The sequence below is a fragment of the Penicillium verhagenii genome (genome assembly GCF_028828195.1).
Source record: "Penicillium verhagenii strain IBT 33310 chromosome Unknown utg000013l_segment0_segment0, whole genome shotgun sequence".
NCBI lineage: Eukaryota > Fungi > Ascomycota > Eurotiomycetes > Eurotiales > Aspergillaceae > Penicillium > Penicillium verhagenii.
The window spans coordinates 696487-713499 of NW_026643177.1; the positions used below are offsets into that span (position 1 = coordinate 696487).

At 48.0% G+C, this 17013-nt stretch overlaps 7 protein-coding genes across 7 annotated transcripts; 3 read left to right on the forward strand and 4 right to left on the reverse strand.

The window, feature by feature from the left end:
• Positions 1 to 9: 9 nt before the first annotated feature.
• N7466_011519 (uncharacterized protein) lies at positions 10 to 1682 on the reverse strand (the record flags this gene model as incomplete). The annotated part of the gene is made up of 2 exons (XM_057170908.1): positions 10 to 1457; positions 1538 to 1682. 2 exons carry the CDS (start codon positions 1680 to 1682, stop codon positions 10 to 12), a joined length of 1593 nt encoding a protein of 530 aa, XP_057015629.1.
• A 1197-nt stretch (positions 1683 to 2879) lies between these two features.
• On the forward strand, positions 2880 to 3854 carry N7466_011520 (velvet factor family protein; the record flags this gene model as incomplete). The annotated part of the gene is made up of 1 exon (XM_057170909.1): positions 2880 to 3854. The coding sequence occupies one exon, from the start codon at positions 2880 to 2882 to the stop codon at positions 3852 to 3854; it is 975 nt and encodes a 324-aa protein (XP_057015630.1).
• A 314-nt stretch (positions 3855 to 4168) lies between these two features.
• N7466_011521 (NmrA/HSCARG family protein) lies at positions 4169 to 5104 on the reverse strand (the record flags this gene model as incomplete). The annotated part of the gene is made up of 1 exon (XM_057170910.1): positions 4169 to 5104. One exon carries the CDS (start codon positions 5102 to 5104, stop codon positions 4169 to 4171), a length of 936 nt encoding a protein of 311 aa, XP_057015631.1.
• A 777-nt stretch (positions 5105 to 5881) lies between these two features.
• N7466_011522 (DUF1769 domain-containing protein) lies at positions 5882 to 6828 on the reverse strand (the record flags this gene model as incomplete). Its single annotated transcript, XM_057170911.1, has 3 exons — positions 5882 to 6048; positions 6124 to 6618; positions 6672 to 6828. 3 exons carry the CDS (start codon positions 6826 to 6828, stop codon positions 5882 to 5884), a joined length of 819 nt encoding a protein of 272 aa, XP_057015632.1.
• Positions 6829 to 8318: 1490 nt separating this feature from the next.
• Positions 8319 to 9218, reverse strand: N7466_011523 (uncharacterized protein; the record flags this gene model as incomplete). The annotated part of the gene is made up of 1 exon (XM_057170912.1): positions 8319 to 9218. The coding sequence occupies one exon, from the start codon at positions 9216 to 9218 to the stop codon at positions 8319 to 8321; it is 900 nt and encodes a 299-aa protein (XP_057015633.1).
• Positions 9219 to 12071: 2853 nt separating this feature from the next.
• Positions 12072 to 13926, forward strand: N7466_011524 (NCS2 family permease; the record flags this gene model as incomplete). The annotated part of the gene is made up of 3 exons (XM_057170913.1): positions 12072 to 12161; positions 12229 to 13254; positions 13309 to 13926. The coding sequence occupies 3 exons, from the start codon at positions 12072 to 12074 to the stop codon at positions 13924 to 13926; spliced, it is 1734 nt and encodes a 577-aa protein (XP_057015634.1).
• Positions 13927 to 14623: 697 nt separating this feature from the next.
• N7466_011525 (uncharacterized protein) lies at positions 14624 to 14980 on the forward strand (the record flags this gene model as incomplete). The annotated part of the gene is made up of 1 exon (XM_057170914.1): positions 14624 to 14980. One exon carries the CDS (start codon positions 14624 to 14626, stop codon positions 14978 to 14980), a length of 357 nt encoding a protein of 118 aa, XP_057015635.1.
• Positions 14981 to 17013: the final 2033 nt, after the last annotated feature.

Genomic DNA, 17013 nt, shown 5'->3' on the forward strand with positions numbered 1-17013 from the left:
GGGTCGGTCCTAGACAATGACCGCGAAAGGATTCGCACCCCCAAGAATAGTATCAACAACACCCTGCGTACAAGGCGTATCAATATCCTCCGCAGAAATCATAACAGAAGCCTTGCGCATTCTCATCTCCGCAAGAACATTAATCTCACCCCCATCCGCCGTCCTTTTCCAACCCAACCCCTCCAACCCCTTTGCCCCGTCCCGCGCAAACGCCAACCAGAAATCCTGCATGGTATAACTAACCTCATTCTCGAATTGCGTAGGTGGACCTCTATAGTTCCCATACGTACCGAAAAGCATCGGCAGCTCCGACCCATGGAAGGCTCCGAACCAGAAATATGGTGAGATATCACTGAAATTGCCCCGGTACTGGTATCGGAATGTCGGTAAGCCAAGACCATCCCGGTAGTTTGTTGAGAGCATGGCGGGACACAGGAATGCGTAGTCAGTGTATGTATTTGCGACTGTTTCGTTGGGAGCTGTTGTTTTGGGGTTATCGGGCCAGGTGACGACCTCGTAGCCTTCGCGCAGATTGTTCCCGAAGATGGCGGGTCGATCTGATATTGCGCCGAGGGCATAGCGGTCTGAGTAATTTGCGAAGATGGAGATGTTGTCTACGAAGGGCACGAACTTGAGTGGATTATTGCCTGCTTCCTCGTAGGCTAGTATGATTGCCTCGATACGCTCGTAACTCGCGTTCTGCATGCAGCCTAACTCTGCGCTGGGGTCATTGCTGGAGCAGTTGAGCTGAGATGCGACGTAGCTGAAGTTTGAGAACGTCTGGTCTGACTTCTGGTTGTTGAGGAAGACAGAACCTGAGTCTGATATGAATCCGCTGACGATGGGATCCTTGGGATACGCGAAGTTCAGTAGGTCCACGCTTCCGGCTCCGGAACTCTGGCCCCAGAGGACTATTCGCGAGGGGTCTCCGCCGAAGGCTTCAATGTTCTCTTTTGCCCATTCTATTACCATTCGCTGGTCTAGCAGGCCTGGGTTCTGGTGTTTCAGAGCTCCGGATCCCGGGTAGCCGAATATGTTGACACGGGTGTTTGCTGAGATGACGATATGGCTTTGGCTCCGTTGGACCCATTGTGCGGGGATCTGATATTCGACGTCTATCCCGCCGGTAGTGTATCCACCACCGAACAAGAAGATGAAGACCGGGAGAAGGCCTTCTTCTTTTTGTGGGTGGAGCGGTGCCCAGATTGCAAGGCTGAGACAGTCTTCTGCTGTTGGGCCGCTGAATTGGAGCTGTGTGACAACCTCCGAGTCGATGGAAGCTGATATTCCTGGAATTTGAGGACAGGCTGGGCCTAGGGAGGTCGAAATGATTGTTTTGTCCCGCTGGTTCAGTGGCTGAGGTGGGAGGAAACGAAGCTTGCCTAGCGGTGGTTCTGCGTATGGGATGTTGAGATATTGGCGGACATCAGGAGTGGTTCCGTTGATCAATCCGGTGACTGCAAACTCCAAAGATTAACAAGACATCATGGGCATGGTATTTGAACATAGAACTGTATCCCAGTATGCTTCCTCTCACCTGTGCCGCTAGAGGTCTCTACTTGCAAACTATTGTCATCTTTCGTATTTGATCGGGGGAATCCATCATATCTCAAAGTAGGCGAGGCCAGTGCCCGATCGTAAAGTATAGCTGCAGAGATTGCGAAAGGCAATAATGACCACATCGCATCGAATATAACAAGAAATGCCTCAAGAGATGGATGAATTGCGACAGAAAACTAGATTTTGAAGCGTCAAACTGCAATCGAGCACTGCCACTTTGATCAGATTCCCCACAATCTCCACGTCCCCGCAATCCTAGTTGCCATTTTATCGCTCTGGAAACTTATCCGTGGGTTGATGGTGCCATTGAAGCTTCATGGGTGCAGTCCGGTCATGATCGGCGGAGCAAGCTCGGTGTTTGTGTCGATGTTGAGACTAGTGCGTGTGGGGAGCAGCAGGATTACCCCGGACTTAACCTTGGAAAATTGCGGGATGCAAGATTGTGGGATCGGACAATAAGGTGCAGTAATCTTACTTTGGAGATGCTGAATGCTGAGTAGACTGGTATGAGAAAAAATGCACATGAGGCAAAACTTGAACCAGGATTATCATTTCCATAGAAACTGCTATGGCGAAATACTATTCAGGCGAGCGACAAGGCGACCGACGTGGTCCATTGATTGATTGTCAAATTGAAGTTACTTTTCGGATTTCTCTCACACGTCATAAAACGAGTTCTTGGTGAAAGGTATAAACTATCTACCAATTGAAATAACCACCATGAGCTCTATGCCGACGGTACCGACCTTGAGGCACTGACTTCGAACTCTCTTGAATACTCCTCTTTTTTTTTACCCATGTATCAATCGTGTATCGAGCCCAAGTCGCCATAATTCTCGACTGCCGTATCGTTATATATCGTATTAGCGGTTACTAATGCAAGTAGAGAGCGCTGCGCAGCTCGAATTCCAAGCATGTCTCTGCCTAGTAAGTAGCACCGGGGGTATCCCACCTCGAAGTATACATACTACGTGCTTAATACTTTGGATGGAATACGCTCAGTACTTGATATAAGTATCAACTGAGTACTTGAAGAAGAGTATATACTTCGTACTTAAGATAGGCACGCGCGGCGCTCTTTACTTACTATGCTGTATAACGCGGAGCCCGATTCGGTAATTACCAAATTAGTACTCGGAAGAACAACTTATGAACTCGGAACTAATCATACTATTACTTCTTTCTTCCTCCCTTCATCATGTATGTTCCCCGGAAACACAGTCTTCATCTTACCAAAAACCACGGTTCACTTGACTTGGCCCAGAATCTATTTTGATCATACCCGCTATACCCGAATATAGGTTTCACCCGTCTTCGTGATGAGTGCATCAAAGTTCTCTGACGCCGCATTCTCGCGCGAAGCTCAGAGATCTGACTTTGATTTGATTATTCGCCAGCAGCCCGACCGGGCGCGTGTGGCTGGAGGCAAGGAGAAAGAGCGTAAACCTATCGATCCACCTCCAATCGTTCAGCTCCGGGTGCGCGATGAGAGATCTTATCTTGCGCAACATTATCTGCAAAGCCCCTTCTATTTCATGTGTTGCAGCTTGTATAGTGCTCAAGAGAATCATCCAGTACCGGTAGTGCTGCCGACCCCCTTGGCTGGAACACTAGTCTCGTCTCTTCACCCGTTGAAAGATGTTAACAACAGTGATGGAGGATTTTTCGTCTTTGGAGATCTGTCAGTGAAGATGGCGGGTGAATTTCGATTGATGTTCACCTTATTCGAGATGCGAAGATATTCAATCACCTATCTCAAGACCACTATGTCAGACTGTTTTACAGTATCACCCGTCAAGAGCTTCCCAGGCATGATGGAATCCACATTTCTCTCCCGGTCATTTGCCGATCAAGGAGTCAAGTTGCGCATTCGTAAGGGACCTCGGACCATGATGAAACGTCCTCTCCCGGATTCTTTCCCGCAGGTACCTTCTCCTCGATCTCTGGATAGCCAGTACGTCCGGATTCCTCCTGCGGTGGCAATATTTGGAGATTATCCTGCGGCTAGTCAGGAATATGCCTATTACGGACCGCCTGTAAGTCGCACGCAGACCTCTATCGACTACGACCGACAGAGCCTCTATCCGGACCTCGAAGGTCGTATGGCTCGTCCTATGGAGACACACACCCAACAGCCCGCGATCTATGGACAGCTCAATACGTACCAGAACCCGGTAATGCAGTACTCAACAGGACAGGTGGTGCCGGATTACGGGGTGCCTTACAGTCTCCTACCATCAAATGAAATATCCCAACTGCCTGACCTAGGAGACCAAGCTCGATCTAGTCAATAATCTACTATCGGATATTCTGTTTACGCCTCCAGGTCTATATCCTGTATCCTCCGCTGAGCTCCTTTTTTTCTTTCTGTTTTTCTTCTATGTTTAGTTATCTCGCTGGGAGCGACCACCAATAAATCCAGAGATTCTAAGAATGGTTGTTGCCGTTGGCCTGAGCTATTAGAATTATCCCTATACATCGCAAGTAAACTCAGGCCATTTTGGGGTAATTGAAGTAAAGGCCCTGGCCCGCAAGTGAGTAAATGACAATTGAAGAGGGGTTTTGCGCCTAACTAGTAGGTACAAAAAAGAACAAAGTGTTCTGGGGTCTACGGAAGCTGGAAGGGGTGTTTCTCCAGGTACTCCTCGAAAGTGGACAGCTTTCCCCGGGCGACCGCCGCAGCCTCAGCAACTAACTCTTCCGTGCCAGGACCGAAGTATCCATACTCATCATATAGGCTGAATCCCTCGGCAAAGACATCATGAAAAAAAGGTAAGCTTGCCTTAAAATCCTCGACCGAGACCTGCTTGTAAACGATGGTCTTGCCAGAGCTCTTGGATAGGAGGGCGACTATCTCTGTGATAGTGTATAGCTTTGTAGCGCAATGGAGTCGCTTTCCATCAAACTTGATGGGATCGGCGAGGACAGCCCCCGCAAACTTGCCAGTGTCACCGACTGCGTCAAGTAGAGGAAACTTTGCCTGGGGCGATATATGGCGGGCCATCACATAGGTATCATCATCAGCCTTTGTAGGGAGTAGGAAGGGTTGCGACTGGTAGTTCTCCATAAATGACCCAAGAGATAAAAATGCGCTTTTGATAGGAAGTGCTCGAATATACTCCTCTGCAGCAGCCTTAGCATCAAAGGGAGCGACCGCGGTGTATTTGCCTTTGGAGATATTCCGAACGGAGGGTAGAGTGCTCCAGATGATGTATTCGGCGCCTTGCTTCACGGCAACATCGGCGATCCGTTTGGCGTTGCCGAGCTCGACTTCGAATGCGTCAGGGCCAAGGGATGGTGTGGTCATGGCGAAGACAGTATGCACGCCTGCCAAGGCCGTGGCCAGAGAGGTGGGGCTTGAGATATCGCCCTCCACGACCTCGATATTCTTTCCCTTCAGCTGCTGAGCTTTCTCGGAGTTCGCGTCGCGGGTGATGGCGCGGAGCTTGTACTGCTGGGAGAGCTCTGGGTCATTCAGTACATGGTTGAGGACTGAGCTGCCTTGCTGACCGGTGGCACCGAAAATGGCGAGAATTTGAGGCATGTCGGGTTATCGGGGTAAGCTGGATAAGAGAAGAATTAGAAAATAGAAGACAGAGAGTTCAATGAGTGAATTTCAATTTGGAACGTCAGGAAGCAGTCGACCTATGTAGTACTTCGGATTTTAGTACCTCCCAGATGCATCGGACAAAGGGTTCAGTAAGGCCGAGGCTTATCAATCACACCGATTGGGGGCTGAAACAAACAAGCAAAGAAACATACCTGCTTGAAATCACCGACGGCAGCAAATTTACCTTCCACGCTCACCTAGTAGAATCGACCATGTCGCTCGGCCAATTTAGCTGATAGTGCGGCTTCCTGCAAGGTATCTAAGGTCGGCGCTAATTTATGCGATCGACTCAATGGAAGGTGACATCCTGTGAGGTAGGTATTCCAAATGCAATGAGGTGCCATTATGATGATTGAAATTCTTGCAACCTTTCGAACGGGTTTTTTCAAGCTTAGGAAAGAAATATTGTCTGATAATTACATGAGTCTTGGAAATGACATAGATGCAGGTGGTCGTCTGACAAAAGGCGGAAACCTTTCTCTCCGCCGTCTGCTCTTGTTTCTCTCCTACCCGGGTATGTGCCAAGGTCTCTGTTGGGTGAATGACTATGAAATTTGGCAAATAAGCCAGCATTGTTATCATTTATCGAATATCCTCCTTATTACTTCTCGGTATCGAAATTCGGGGTTCGACTCTTCGGGATATGAGACATCGGTAATTGAAATGTCGGGGAATGAAATTCGGCGACCCATGGTAGCCCGATCCGGCTCCTTAGGCTTTTGACCCTTGCTCCTCGTCTTCGAGAATCACCGTAAATACAACAACCAGATAGACCGCATCGGTTTTGGAGTCTTTGAGAACATATCGCAGTTCATGGTTGTCACTGTTCACCAGATTACGTACTGGCAGGCTAAATCCTGGCAGATTGAGACTCAATTCTATCCATACTAATCGTCAGCTCACAGTGTCTCCCAAGTTCAGATTTTACACAATTGAATACCACTTCCACATACCATTAAAGTCCAAGAAGGAGTTCCCAAAGTCACCCACGTACTGGCGTCCAGCCGAAAAAGTGAAAGCCTTGCGCTTGTCCTCGGCTTGGAAATATTTCCGACGCGCAGCGCCTGTACTTGGAAGATGCAAGTCCTCTCCATCGTCGACACCTTCTTCCACAACAGTGTCGCCCTTGAGTAGTTGTTCTCGGGAATCTTTAGCGCCCACACGGAAATGGTTCAAATTGGCCAAGGCTGGGCTAAACATATAGGGCTTATCTGCGTAAGCGTCGATCTGCAGGGTGGGATCGATGAATCGCTGAGCTATGCCTACTCCCATGCTAAAGCCCATGGGGAGCAGGTCGCGGATGGGGTGGTCGAAGTCATTCCCAAACAGCAGGTCATTTCCATTGATGTCGGCGTTGGGAGTAAAGGAGAACGCGATTGAATATGTGTCATTCTTGCGAGAAGGGTGATTGAAATACTCGCTAGTGCGGGGAGATGTCTCCGGGTATCCTTTGTTATTATCTCAATAGTTGTTAAGTTCAAGTGGGGTCTTTGATGCTTACCATTGAAATTCTGAATTCGAACCGCTAGAGTGGCTGAAGCATGGTCGCCTTCCAAGGCTAATGCTTCGCCGTTTACTTGAACATCTTGGTGGGTTGCGGGGTCATAGCTGGGACCGGCGGTTACTTTGATACGGTAGTGGGAGTCCGATCGGGTCATGGCTGCGAGTGTTGTTTATGAAATGGAATGATAGAAAAGATCCACGGCAATGATTTAGATATTAAAGAAAATAGGGCCCGGGGGTGTTGTGCCATCATGCGTCATCGCCGTTGAAGCATCACGTTCCTTGTTTCGTATCGACGCGCCACAGATGCAGAACGGGGACTTTCTTCGCGCTTTTCCTTCTCGAATGAAACGCGAGCACCTAATACATCTACTAGTAAGTTGTACCTACAATCCATTCATCTGGAACTTTTTGCGATCGGGAACCATCTTATCAGGCATTTTCCGTTTAAGGACCAATGAGCCATGACGCCATCTGAAGATCCACCGGCCTAAATTCGATTTCTCGTTGGCCCTTGGACCTTGTCTTTTCCATGGTACACGACCCTCTTTTTTTTAGCTACAAAGTACATTCTCCTAATACGGAAAGGAATCATCAAGTCGGCTTTCAAACTACCAGCCAAAATATCCAACCCCTAATGGCTATCTCAGAGACAAGTCGGTTCCAGTCTTCAGAAACCACGGATGGACATGTCGCTTGGCGAATTGATTTCACGTGGCACGAGTTTGTGTCGCTTACCGGCGACGAGAAGGCCTCTGACACCCGTATTTTTATTCCGAATTTTGTTTGAACATTACTGGGGCACTGATGGATAGCTAAATATAGGAACCGAGCTGTATCCAGTATAGGTGCGCTGGTTGCATGTGCGGGATGGATCTAGTGATACCTACTAGTATACGGAGTATAATTGTAGCAATGATCCTGTGAAACCTTACATTACAGGGAGGGCGATCGAACAACAAATATACTTGCAAGTCATCGATTCAAATCTTTTCAACCTTGGACAGAAATTAAATAAATTGACTGGGTGATGGGAAACTAGATGAGGGAGAAAAAAGAAAAAGAAAAAAAAGAAACGACGGCTGGCGGATTCGAACCGCCGCCTCCGAAGAGAATTGATTTCGAGTCAATCGCCTTAGACCACTCGGCCAAACCGCCTGTTGATATTTAGGTTCACAAAGCTTGCCCTATAGCTAGTCTTTGGCTAGCATTCGTGCAAACCTGATCACCTGTGGTTTTTTCCCCCTTTGAAAATCAGTACCAACATTTGAAGGTGTCTTGGGATTCTTAACACTAGCTTAGCGACAATAAAGCCAAGAATCTTCCTGAGTCTCTGGTTTTCAAATTTGCCTTCATTTTTCTCTGTTCATGCTTGAATGTTTCCATGCTTGGTTTTCGCTTGTACTGCATGTGAGCTTGAATATATACATCCGTGTACATTATGTACTGAGTCACTCCGACATCCGTGGGTACCTATCAAAATCCGCGCGCGAAGAACGCGGAATCAATGGTTTGGACCTGTTGACCTGAACTTGGAAGATTCATAGGTTCTTTTGAACATTCATTGAACATTTGAACCTTCCAAAATCATTTGAATGTTCAAGTAGATAATGTTCAGATGTTAGGTGTAAACAGGCAATACCTTTTACTGAGGTGCGCCAGAGTTGTTGTCGATTCCCCAAATGATTTTCCAGAAATCGTTGACGAAAGGACCACCGTCTTCTAAAAGCTCTCGGAAATATGCATTCTCACCAATTTGACCAAGAACAGAAACAACGTAACGCGTTACAAAATTCCTCATCGCGTCAATATTTTCGCCGTAAGATGGTCGTGTGTTCATATAGACAAAACGAACAAGTTCAATGACACCACTGACTCCCGTATCATAAAGTTTGAAGCTTGCTAGTGTCCGATGCAGCTTAGACAATACAAGTTCGCACAATGAGTCTATGCCATATTTGTCGGCCAACACGTATAGTCGAGCTTGTTCGAGAAACACAGGGGTGAAGTCTTCCCAGGACCCGGTATTTTGAGGTGGCTTGAAAGCATAGTTCGAATCGGTGGGATGCGAACTAGGAACGACAAGGCTCTGCTCGAATGTACCGCACAATTGCCTAGTCCACACGCTTCTCTCTTTGTACGGAATTTCTGGATCGTCACAGGCAACTTCGGGTGGAGACACGTCCGGCTCAGATCCAGGTGGAGGCATAGGCATCTCTGGCTCAGCTTCAAGTGGAGGCATCTCTGGCTCGGCTTCACGTGGATACTCTGTGGGTTCAGGCTCGGCTTCAGGCTCGGCAGGCCTAACTGCCCAGTTCCAGTTGAAATCCGAGCGACTCTTTTTCTTTTTCCTAGCCGCCTTTTTAGCCTTTGTGGAAGGAGAGCTGCCGGTAATCAAGCGAGCCGTCGGGGGTGTGTAGCTGCCATCAATCAAGCGAGCCGTCGGGGGTGTGTAGTCTCGGAGGTAAGCAAATTCACATAGCCGAGTAAACGTGTCTTCATCAACATCTGACCAGTCAACGTGTCTGGTTTTTGCCTCAATCATTTCGCCATTCATGAGAGCATTCAAGGGCGCCGATAGTCCTGCCAAGGCAAAAGAATGTACGGTCACCTCCTTCCTATTCTCACCAACAGTAAATGTGAACAAGGGGGAAGAAAGACATCTAAAAATATTAGGCCTAGATCGTTCAAGCTTGCCATAGATCGCTCACCTCCCAAAGGGTCCCTCCATCTGAGATGAAGATTGCAAGAGTAGGAAATCGAAAGGCACCGACTATCGTGGTAGTGAAATGGAGGATTTTGCAAGATCTTTCTTGTGTCTAATTATAATCTAAAAAATATCATTCCAAAACACATATGTATGCACGATTGTCACGGCGATGTTTGCGCTGTGATGTGTCTTGATTTAATTGGCCAAATAGACAGGTCGCTGGCTCCTCTGCATTGATTTAGAAAAAGAAGAACAAAACCACCTCAATCCTCAATCCAACACTTGAGAAGTACTTTAGTCAAAATCCTTGTAGCTTGGATAAAAATGAAATGTGTGATAGGGAAGGTTGAGGATTATATCCCTCCAGATGTCCTAGAAGTTCATAGAGATTTATTACACATGCGTGGAAGCGGCCTTGTAATTGATGGGACTTTTAGGCGCCCTCGCAGTTTCACGTGTCGACAGTTGATTGATGGTTGAGATGTGATCGGTCATGCATTAATTAGTCCATTTATGTATTGAGACCCGTACAAGCGCCAATCGCATCCAAAGCGGTGACATGACGCATATGGGAAAAATATCGAAAGATCCTCCCGCGATCAGCGACCCTTGACATCTAGTAAGTAATGATCAATTCAGTGACTTTTGTTTCAAAGAGCAAATCACGCCTAGATAAACAGTTCCCGCAGGACGTAGCAGAATATCAATCGCCGATCGGTAGAGAGATATCGGTGTTTGAATTTGTGTCGGAAGTCAGATGATGCACTGGGAGGCAAAAGAGTTGGGGACCAAACGTAATGTCCGTTGTTCATTTGAATAATCAATCATTATTGTCAACTCATCCAGGCGCTTATAGCCTTTTTTGATCTCTTGCAAAACCTCCTGTGCTCCTGTGCATTTGGGAGACGTTCGAGTATTTCAGGAGCTGGTTTGCGATCAGGCATTGTTGGTGTGAATCCCGAGTCCTTTAGGTTATCAGTTGCTAGATGATAATCTCTATCATGAACAACGATCGTAACAAGCTTTAGGTCTCAAAGTTAGTTTAAGTGAGTGCATAAATAATAGATGGAGATGTACTTATACCCTGCATCATAGGAACACCTAAATGGTACATTGCAACTGATGACCATGGAAAAACAGTCAAAGGTGTAAGTAACTGACCGAGGTCAGATACGATTGGATCACATGCAGTCTCTCGTGGGTGTCGAATCATGGAGTGTGAATCAACGAAAATAAGGATAGAACTTAAAGGTAAGAGAGGACCCCATCATGGTGGAGATCAACAAAACCAAGCGCGGCCAGATCGATCAATCGACTAAGCACTTGAGTGCATTTTATTGAGGCAAGTTCGGTGTGATTTACCCAGCGAGCTAAAAGCAGCAAGGGATGAGCCCCAAAACGGAAGCTGCGGAGCGCGGTGTTCTCCACACGTGCTCCGTACCTCGTACGGACTCTACTAAGCACTTGCTTCTTTTGTCGATGAATTCGTGATGGATCTCGCTAGTTCATTCGAACATGGAGGCTATGCACATAGCGACCAAGAAAAGTTAAATTTCACGATTACTTTATATGCATTCCGTCTTTTCAAGGGTCGTTGGAATGGAAATGTGGATTTCGAATATCAACCTTATGTAAATGACTCGTGAGGAAACTATCATGTGGTTTAAACTTCAGTGAACGTGGGATGGTAAATGTTAAAATCAAGAGCAATGTAGGCCAATGGGATGTCTGCATTTGGCTTGGCGTCTTGTAGTGAAAGGTTGATGTTGATCCGCGGGCATCCGTTGCAAGCGAAAAGAGCGGGGAGTCTTGGCTCAAGTGTTCGTGAGGCCTCAGAACTTTAACTTTGTAAGGAGGTTTCAAAGATAAAGTAATCTGGTCTTTCCATTTCTTGTCTCCGGGTAATTCTAGTACAGGTATCGGATTTTCTAGCATACCTTCAAGCTGATTGCAACTGCGGGATTCTTGGCGTCAGTATACTCCTTTGGGCGGTCAATTAGAGCTCGGCATTATTTATACCGCCTTCTATTTTCAACATCTGTTCCGCAAGGCGGCCTGTTTATGCCAATAACTATTCACCGCCTTGAGTTTTCCGATTCCGATCGAAAATGGCAAATTCTACTCCGGGCCTATCGGGTTCTTCCGACGTTATCAGTTGGACCCTGTAAATCTCCGAATGTGAAAGGACCGAGAAAGGCCAAGAGAACTGGTAATCTTGGCGAGTCTGCAATATCATGAGACGATTTCGCCTGCTGTCTGGGGTCATACAACTCGCACAGCTGCAATAAACATTGAGATATTGAGGGATGAGTTCTTTGCGACAGTTTGAGCTGTCAAAATGCATCGTTGCAGCTGGACCCACTAGCATACTTGCCGAGCCAAAGACCATGGAAATTTGCACTCGGCAGAGAAGTATGCGATTCTTTGGCCGTCAACCCATCCCGCCAAGCCTGCCAAGGGCCTCGGAGGCGGAAAGATGGACATCGGTTTGCCAATGAAGTTTTTTTTCTGTCAGTCTTATCAGACGAGTTTGGTTGGCGGAGGGATCCATTTCTTTTTTATTTCCTCTGAAAAGCAGGCTCTCCCAGCTCACTGCTCGAGTTCTCATCTCGACACTGTGTCTTAACAGGCCACGGAGGTTTCATACTCTGCCTTTATCCAGACGATAAAGCTATCAGCTTGGCAGGAATGGGATTCAGCAGCTGGATCCACGATACCAACCTGCGGGTTGCGCAGAGCCTCGTGGGGAGATGGTTTCGACTGGAAAACGCAGGACATGTGAGTTGTGCTTCATATGAAGAACAAACAATCGCATTTCCTTCTTGCTAATAATCATCCTTCACAGCCTAAGGAAAGAAAGGGTAGCTTCTTCTTCACGGAAATGCGCGCGGGACTCGCGACTTTCTTCGCGATGGCATATATCATCTCCGTCAACGCAAATATCACATCGGAGACAGGTGGCACGTGTGTCTGTCCTGAGGAGAGCATGTCTGATTTTTGCGCCACAAACGCCCAATACCTTATCTGCGTGCAAGAAGTGAAACGCGACATGGTCACTGCAACTGCTGCAATTGCCGCTCTTTCAACATTCTGCATGGGTCTTTTCGCCAACTTACCAATCGCGCTCGCTCCGGGAATGGGCTTGAATGCCTACTTCGCCTACACTGTTGTCGGTACCCACGGTTCGGGATTGATTCCATATCGCGTGGCTTTGACCGCCGTTTTTGTCGAGGGCTGGGTCTTCCTCGGCTTAACGTTGATTGGTATGCGACAATGGCTGGCTCGCGCACTTCCTGCTTCTATCAAGCTTGCCACAGGTGTTGGAATTGGTTTATACCTTGCCCTTATTGGCCTGACCTACAGCGCTGGAATTGGCTTAGTGCAAGGTGCATCTGACACCCCCATTCAGCTGGCAGGGTGTGCGGCGCAGTATTTTGATGACGAAACCGGTCTCTGTATTAGTAGCGAAAAGATGCGCAGTGCAACCATGTGGGTTGGTATCTTCTGCGGTGGTTTTCTTACAGCCCTGTTGATGATGTACCGGGTCAAGGGTGCTATTATCATTGGTATTCTGCTTGTCTCGATCATTTCATGGCCTCGAACAACTCCTGTGACTTACTTCCCATACACGGAGCTGGGAACGAGTATGTTCGATTTCTTCAAGAAAGTTGTAACTTTCCACCCAATCACACATACTCTGGTTGCGCAGGAGTGGGATATTTCCGGCCACGGATCACAATTTGGCCTCGCTTTCATTACATTCTTATATGTCGACATTTTGGACACCACTGGAACCATGTACTCCATGGCTCGGTTTGCAGGTGCCATCGACGAGCGAACCCAAGACTTCGAAGGAAGTGCAGTCGCCTACGTGAGTTCCCATTTTTGCAACATAATCAGTGAAATAAGCTAACAAATAATCCAGATGGTCGACGCAATCTCCATCTCCATCGGTGCTCTTTTGGGCAGCCCACCAGTGACAGCATTTGTCGAATCCGGCGCTGGCATCTCAGAAGGCGGCAAAACAGGCCTCACGTCCTGCATGACCGGATTCGCATTCTTCATCTCTGTTTTCTTCGCCCCAATTTTCGCCTCTATTCCTGCATGGGCAACGGGCTGCACCCTCGTAATTGTCGGTGCGCTTATGGCGAAATCAGCCGCCGACATCAACTGGAAGTACTACGGCGATGCGATCCCAGCCTTTTTGACAATCGCCATCATGCCGTTCACATACAGCATCGCGTACGGACTGATTGCTGGGATTTTGAGCTATATCCTGCTTAACACCATTGCGTGGATCTTGGAGAAGGTTAGCGGCGGTCGGATTGTTCCTCCCAACAAAGATGAGTCGGATCCTTGGTCTTGGAAACTTCCAGGTGGCGTCTTGCCCCCGTGGGTTAAGCGGGCTGCGCGGGGTCAGAAAGACTTTTGGCGACGCGACGAAGAAAGTCTTGAGCTCGAGGAATCTGGATCGTTTAACTCGTCCCAGCAGGAGCGTGTTGCTCCTGAAAAGGAACAAGGATCTGGAAATCCCCCGAGATAGGGCCTTGCTCAGGATATTCGGCCCGCGCGGGCGTGAATCACTATAGACAATTATACAATTGAACATTGTGGACTTATCTGGACATAATATCGCTTGCAGGAATTCTTTACACCGACTTGTCCCACATTTGAGCCAAGGGATTACTAATTTCCAACAAATTTTGCGGCTGTACCTGGGTAGCAAGTCTGCATTGAACACCGTCTTTCTTGTATCGAGCCGGGTGAGAAAATATATGGCCGTACCGTTTCCTCATGGGTCTCTGCATGTAGCACCCGATAGGCCGAACCTGTCAAAAATGGATTAACCTTCCAGTTCATCCACGTTGATCACACTACCACAGTATGGATACTGTACTAGGTGACACGTAATGCTTGGTGTATGTGGGTGAGACAAACGGGTGATACACACTACTTCAGGTAGCATGCTCAAGCCCCGGAAAGAAAGTACCGGCACTTTTGCCCATTCTTGGAAGACCTCAACCTTACTTTCGGGTCCTACCTCGTACATTTTTGGGTCTATGAGCATCCTCACGTGTGCCCCTGGGCTGCATGGAAAATATCAACAACCGGGCTCAGATTGCGCTAAGGATGGGTGCCAAGTGAAGATTTCAAGGTTGCTACACGGGCACGCATTTTATCCTGTTTCTAACGAGGGTTTTAGGGCGAGTGACCTCGTCGCTCTAGCTCAGTGATACACCATGACCCAGACAACACCATCATTTGCCGATACGGATATAACCTCATACACGACAACATCATCCACGGACACGGACACAGTCCCATCTACAACAGCTGCTCCCGCAGAAACAGATACAACCTCATCTTCGGTATACAGCCTCTCATTCGATCGCACCATTCCCGCATGCAGCTTTTCATCAACAGATAATAGCCATACGCTCATACACAAGATCATCAAACCATGTGGAACCGAATGCAACGACACAACTAGTACCTCCCCAATGTCAGATTTTTCAACCCTCGCCCCTCGCCCCGATCCCTGCACAACACCCAACAAGACCTGGACGCCAACTCTGGCAGTTTCTGCCACTGCATAACTTCGAACACCAAAATTATACCTACACTACCCTATACTACACTACGGGCCCGGCCAGGGTTCTCGCGCAATGTGCCAAAATAACCGACTAGCCAACCAATACCACACCGTCGTCAACATCTACAAGTACCAGTACAACCCAGACGCAAGCCACCGCCACCGCCACAGCGGCCTCCGAAAATTGCGTCTGGTTTGTGCTGGACCCAGCAGACGAGGCCGAATTCGGCTCTAGGGACGACACATATGTACTTGTTCACGATGTGGGGTGTAACGGGGTTGGAAGAGCACGGATATCAAATCCGACATGGGGGAAGTGTTCGCGCACTGTGGTATTACGGGTGATATTTCTATCCAGGTGGACGCGAAGCCTTGGGGTACGGTGGCGACTTGGAATAACGGTAGGAATTATTCGTTGATGGGTGAGAGATGGCTTCCTGAACTTGGGATCTGCGCAGCCTGATTATGAGAATATTTCTAAAGGGTCGTCTGTGAAGAGTTTTCTTTATGATTTTTCGGCGTCGGCAGAGATGGATTATATTTGGCCGAGTTCGGTGTCATTGCCGTATCCAGACCTGTTTCGACTTGAGCGAGTTTCATACATACTAATGTGGGCCCGACGCTTGTAATCCGGACTTAAGGATCATATTGCCGAACTGGATTAAGTGGGGATTCATGAATTCCGAAGTCTTCAGCGCGTTTTTATTTTTTTTGTTAATGGAATCCTTATCTATGTTCAATGTTGGTGAATGTGTGTTTTTCCACTCGAGTGACGGTCTGGGCTGCTTGCTAGACATGCCTACTCCGAGACCGAACACAGCCGAGACTTTTGGTAGTCCACGGGTATCAGTAGGATGGAGATCTTCGAGTGGATGCTCACGCCGTCTCTAGGCCCAAAGGCCCAGAGGCCCAAAATCTAGTCAAACCTGGCATAAAAAAGCTCGGGAAAGGATTCCGTCTTTCAAAATCTTAATTATGGGCTAAGGAGGGGAAATTGGAAGTTGGTACTACGTAAGGTGAGCGAAAATCCTGTTTTTCTCTCGGCAATTATCATCGGTCGGAAGAACACATGATCGGCTAGATTGGATCGCAACGATCATGCCATTTGCCAAACACCCATTTTTGTGCAACCTCAGCTGTGGCCAAAGTAAGAAAGGGGGGAAAAAAATAAGACACGTCAAAACAAAACAGGGTATGGATGATTTGGCAAACATAGTGGCTTGCAATGAGAAGCTTCTCGTATGTGAATTTAGTGATAGTATCCTGGTCTTGGCCATTGATCGACCTGCTTTGTAATTCGTAATCTCACCCTGCCAAGACCTCTAAATCGGGGAGGGAACTTGGTTGAGTGAAGGAAATTGTCTCCGAGGGTGGCCCCCGCGGGGTGATAAGTTCGCGCACCAATGGGACTTGGAGTCAACAGAAGAAGCATGTTGATCCCAGCTTGGCTCTCAATTTTGCCGCAGGGGCAAGGACGCTTGGATAAAAAGCAGCTAGAAGCTCAGATAGCCGCCCATGTGGTTTATCGATTCCAAGAGATTCGCTGCATGTTTGAGGGTCAGAATGGTGTGCCGTAAAGTCGACACGAAGCTAAAGCGAGCTAAGGGTAGGTGGTCTTTCTCGACTGGGCGGCTTATTGAGCCGGACCCGCTTGCACAAGTGACCCATCACTGGAAGCCTGTAAGCACCCTACATGTATTGGGGTTTGTGTGGTCTGGCGAATTATTTCCGAAGCCCAATCAGGGATGTTGGGGGTCCAGAGAGAAGGGTTTGCGATCAGCTTTCCGACGCGCTAAAATAAATTAATGAACGCTAGTATTGAAGCTGGACACGAAAGTTAATAATATCAACTCTCACTCGGTCGCATCACACCCCACTCTCACGTGGCCCTAGTGCCTTCAGGAATCAGAATTGTGTCGACAACAAGACGTGCTTAATTTTGCACTCCGGAACTGCAGGCTACCTGGATAAGCGGGGCGAGGGCACTCGGAAAAAAGGCTAGGCTACGTGGGGCTCAGCTCTGGGCAGGTCAAGCGC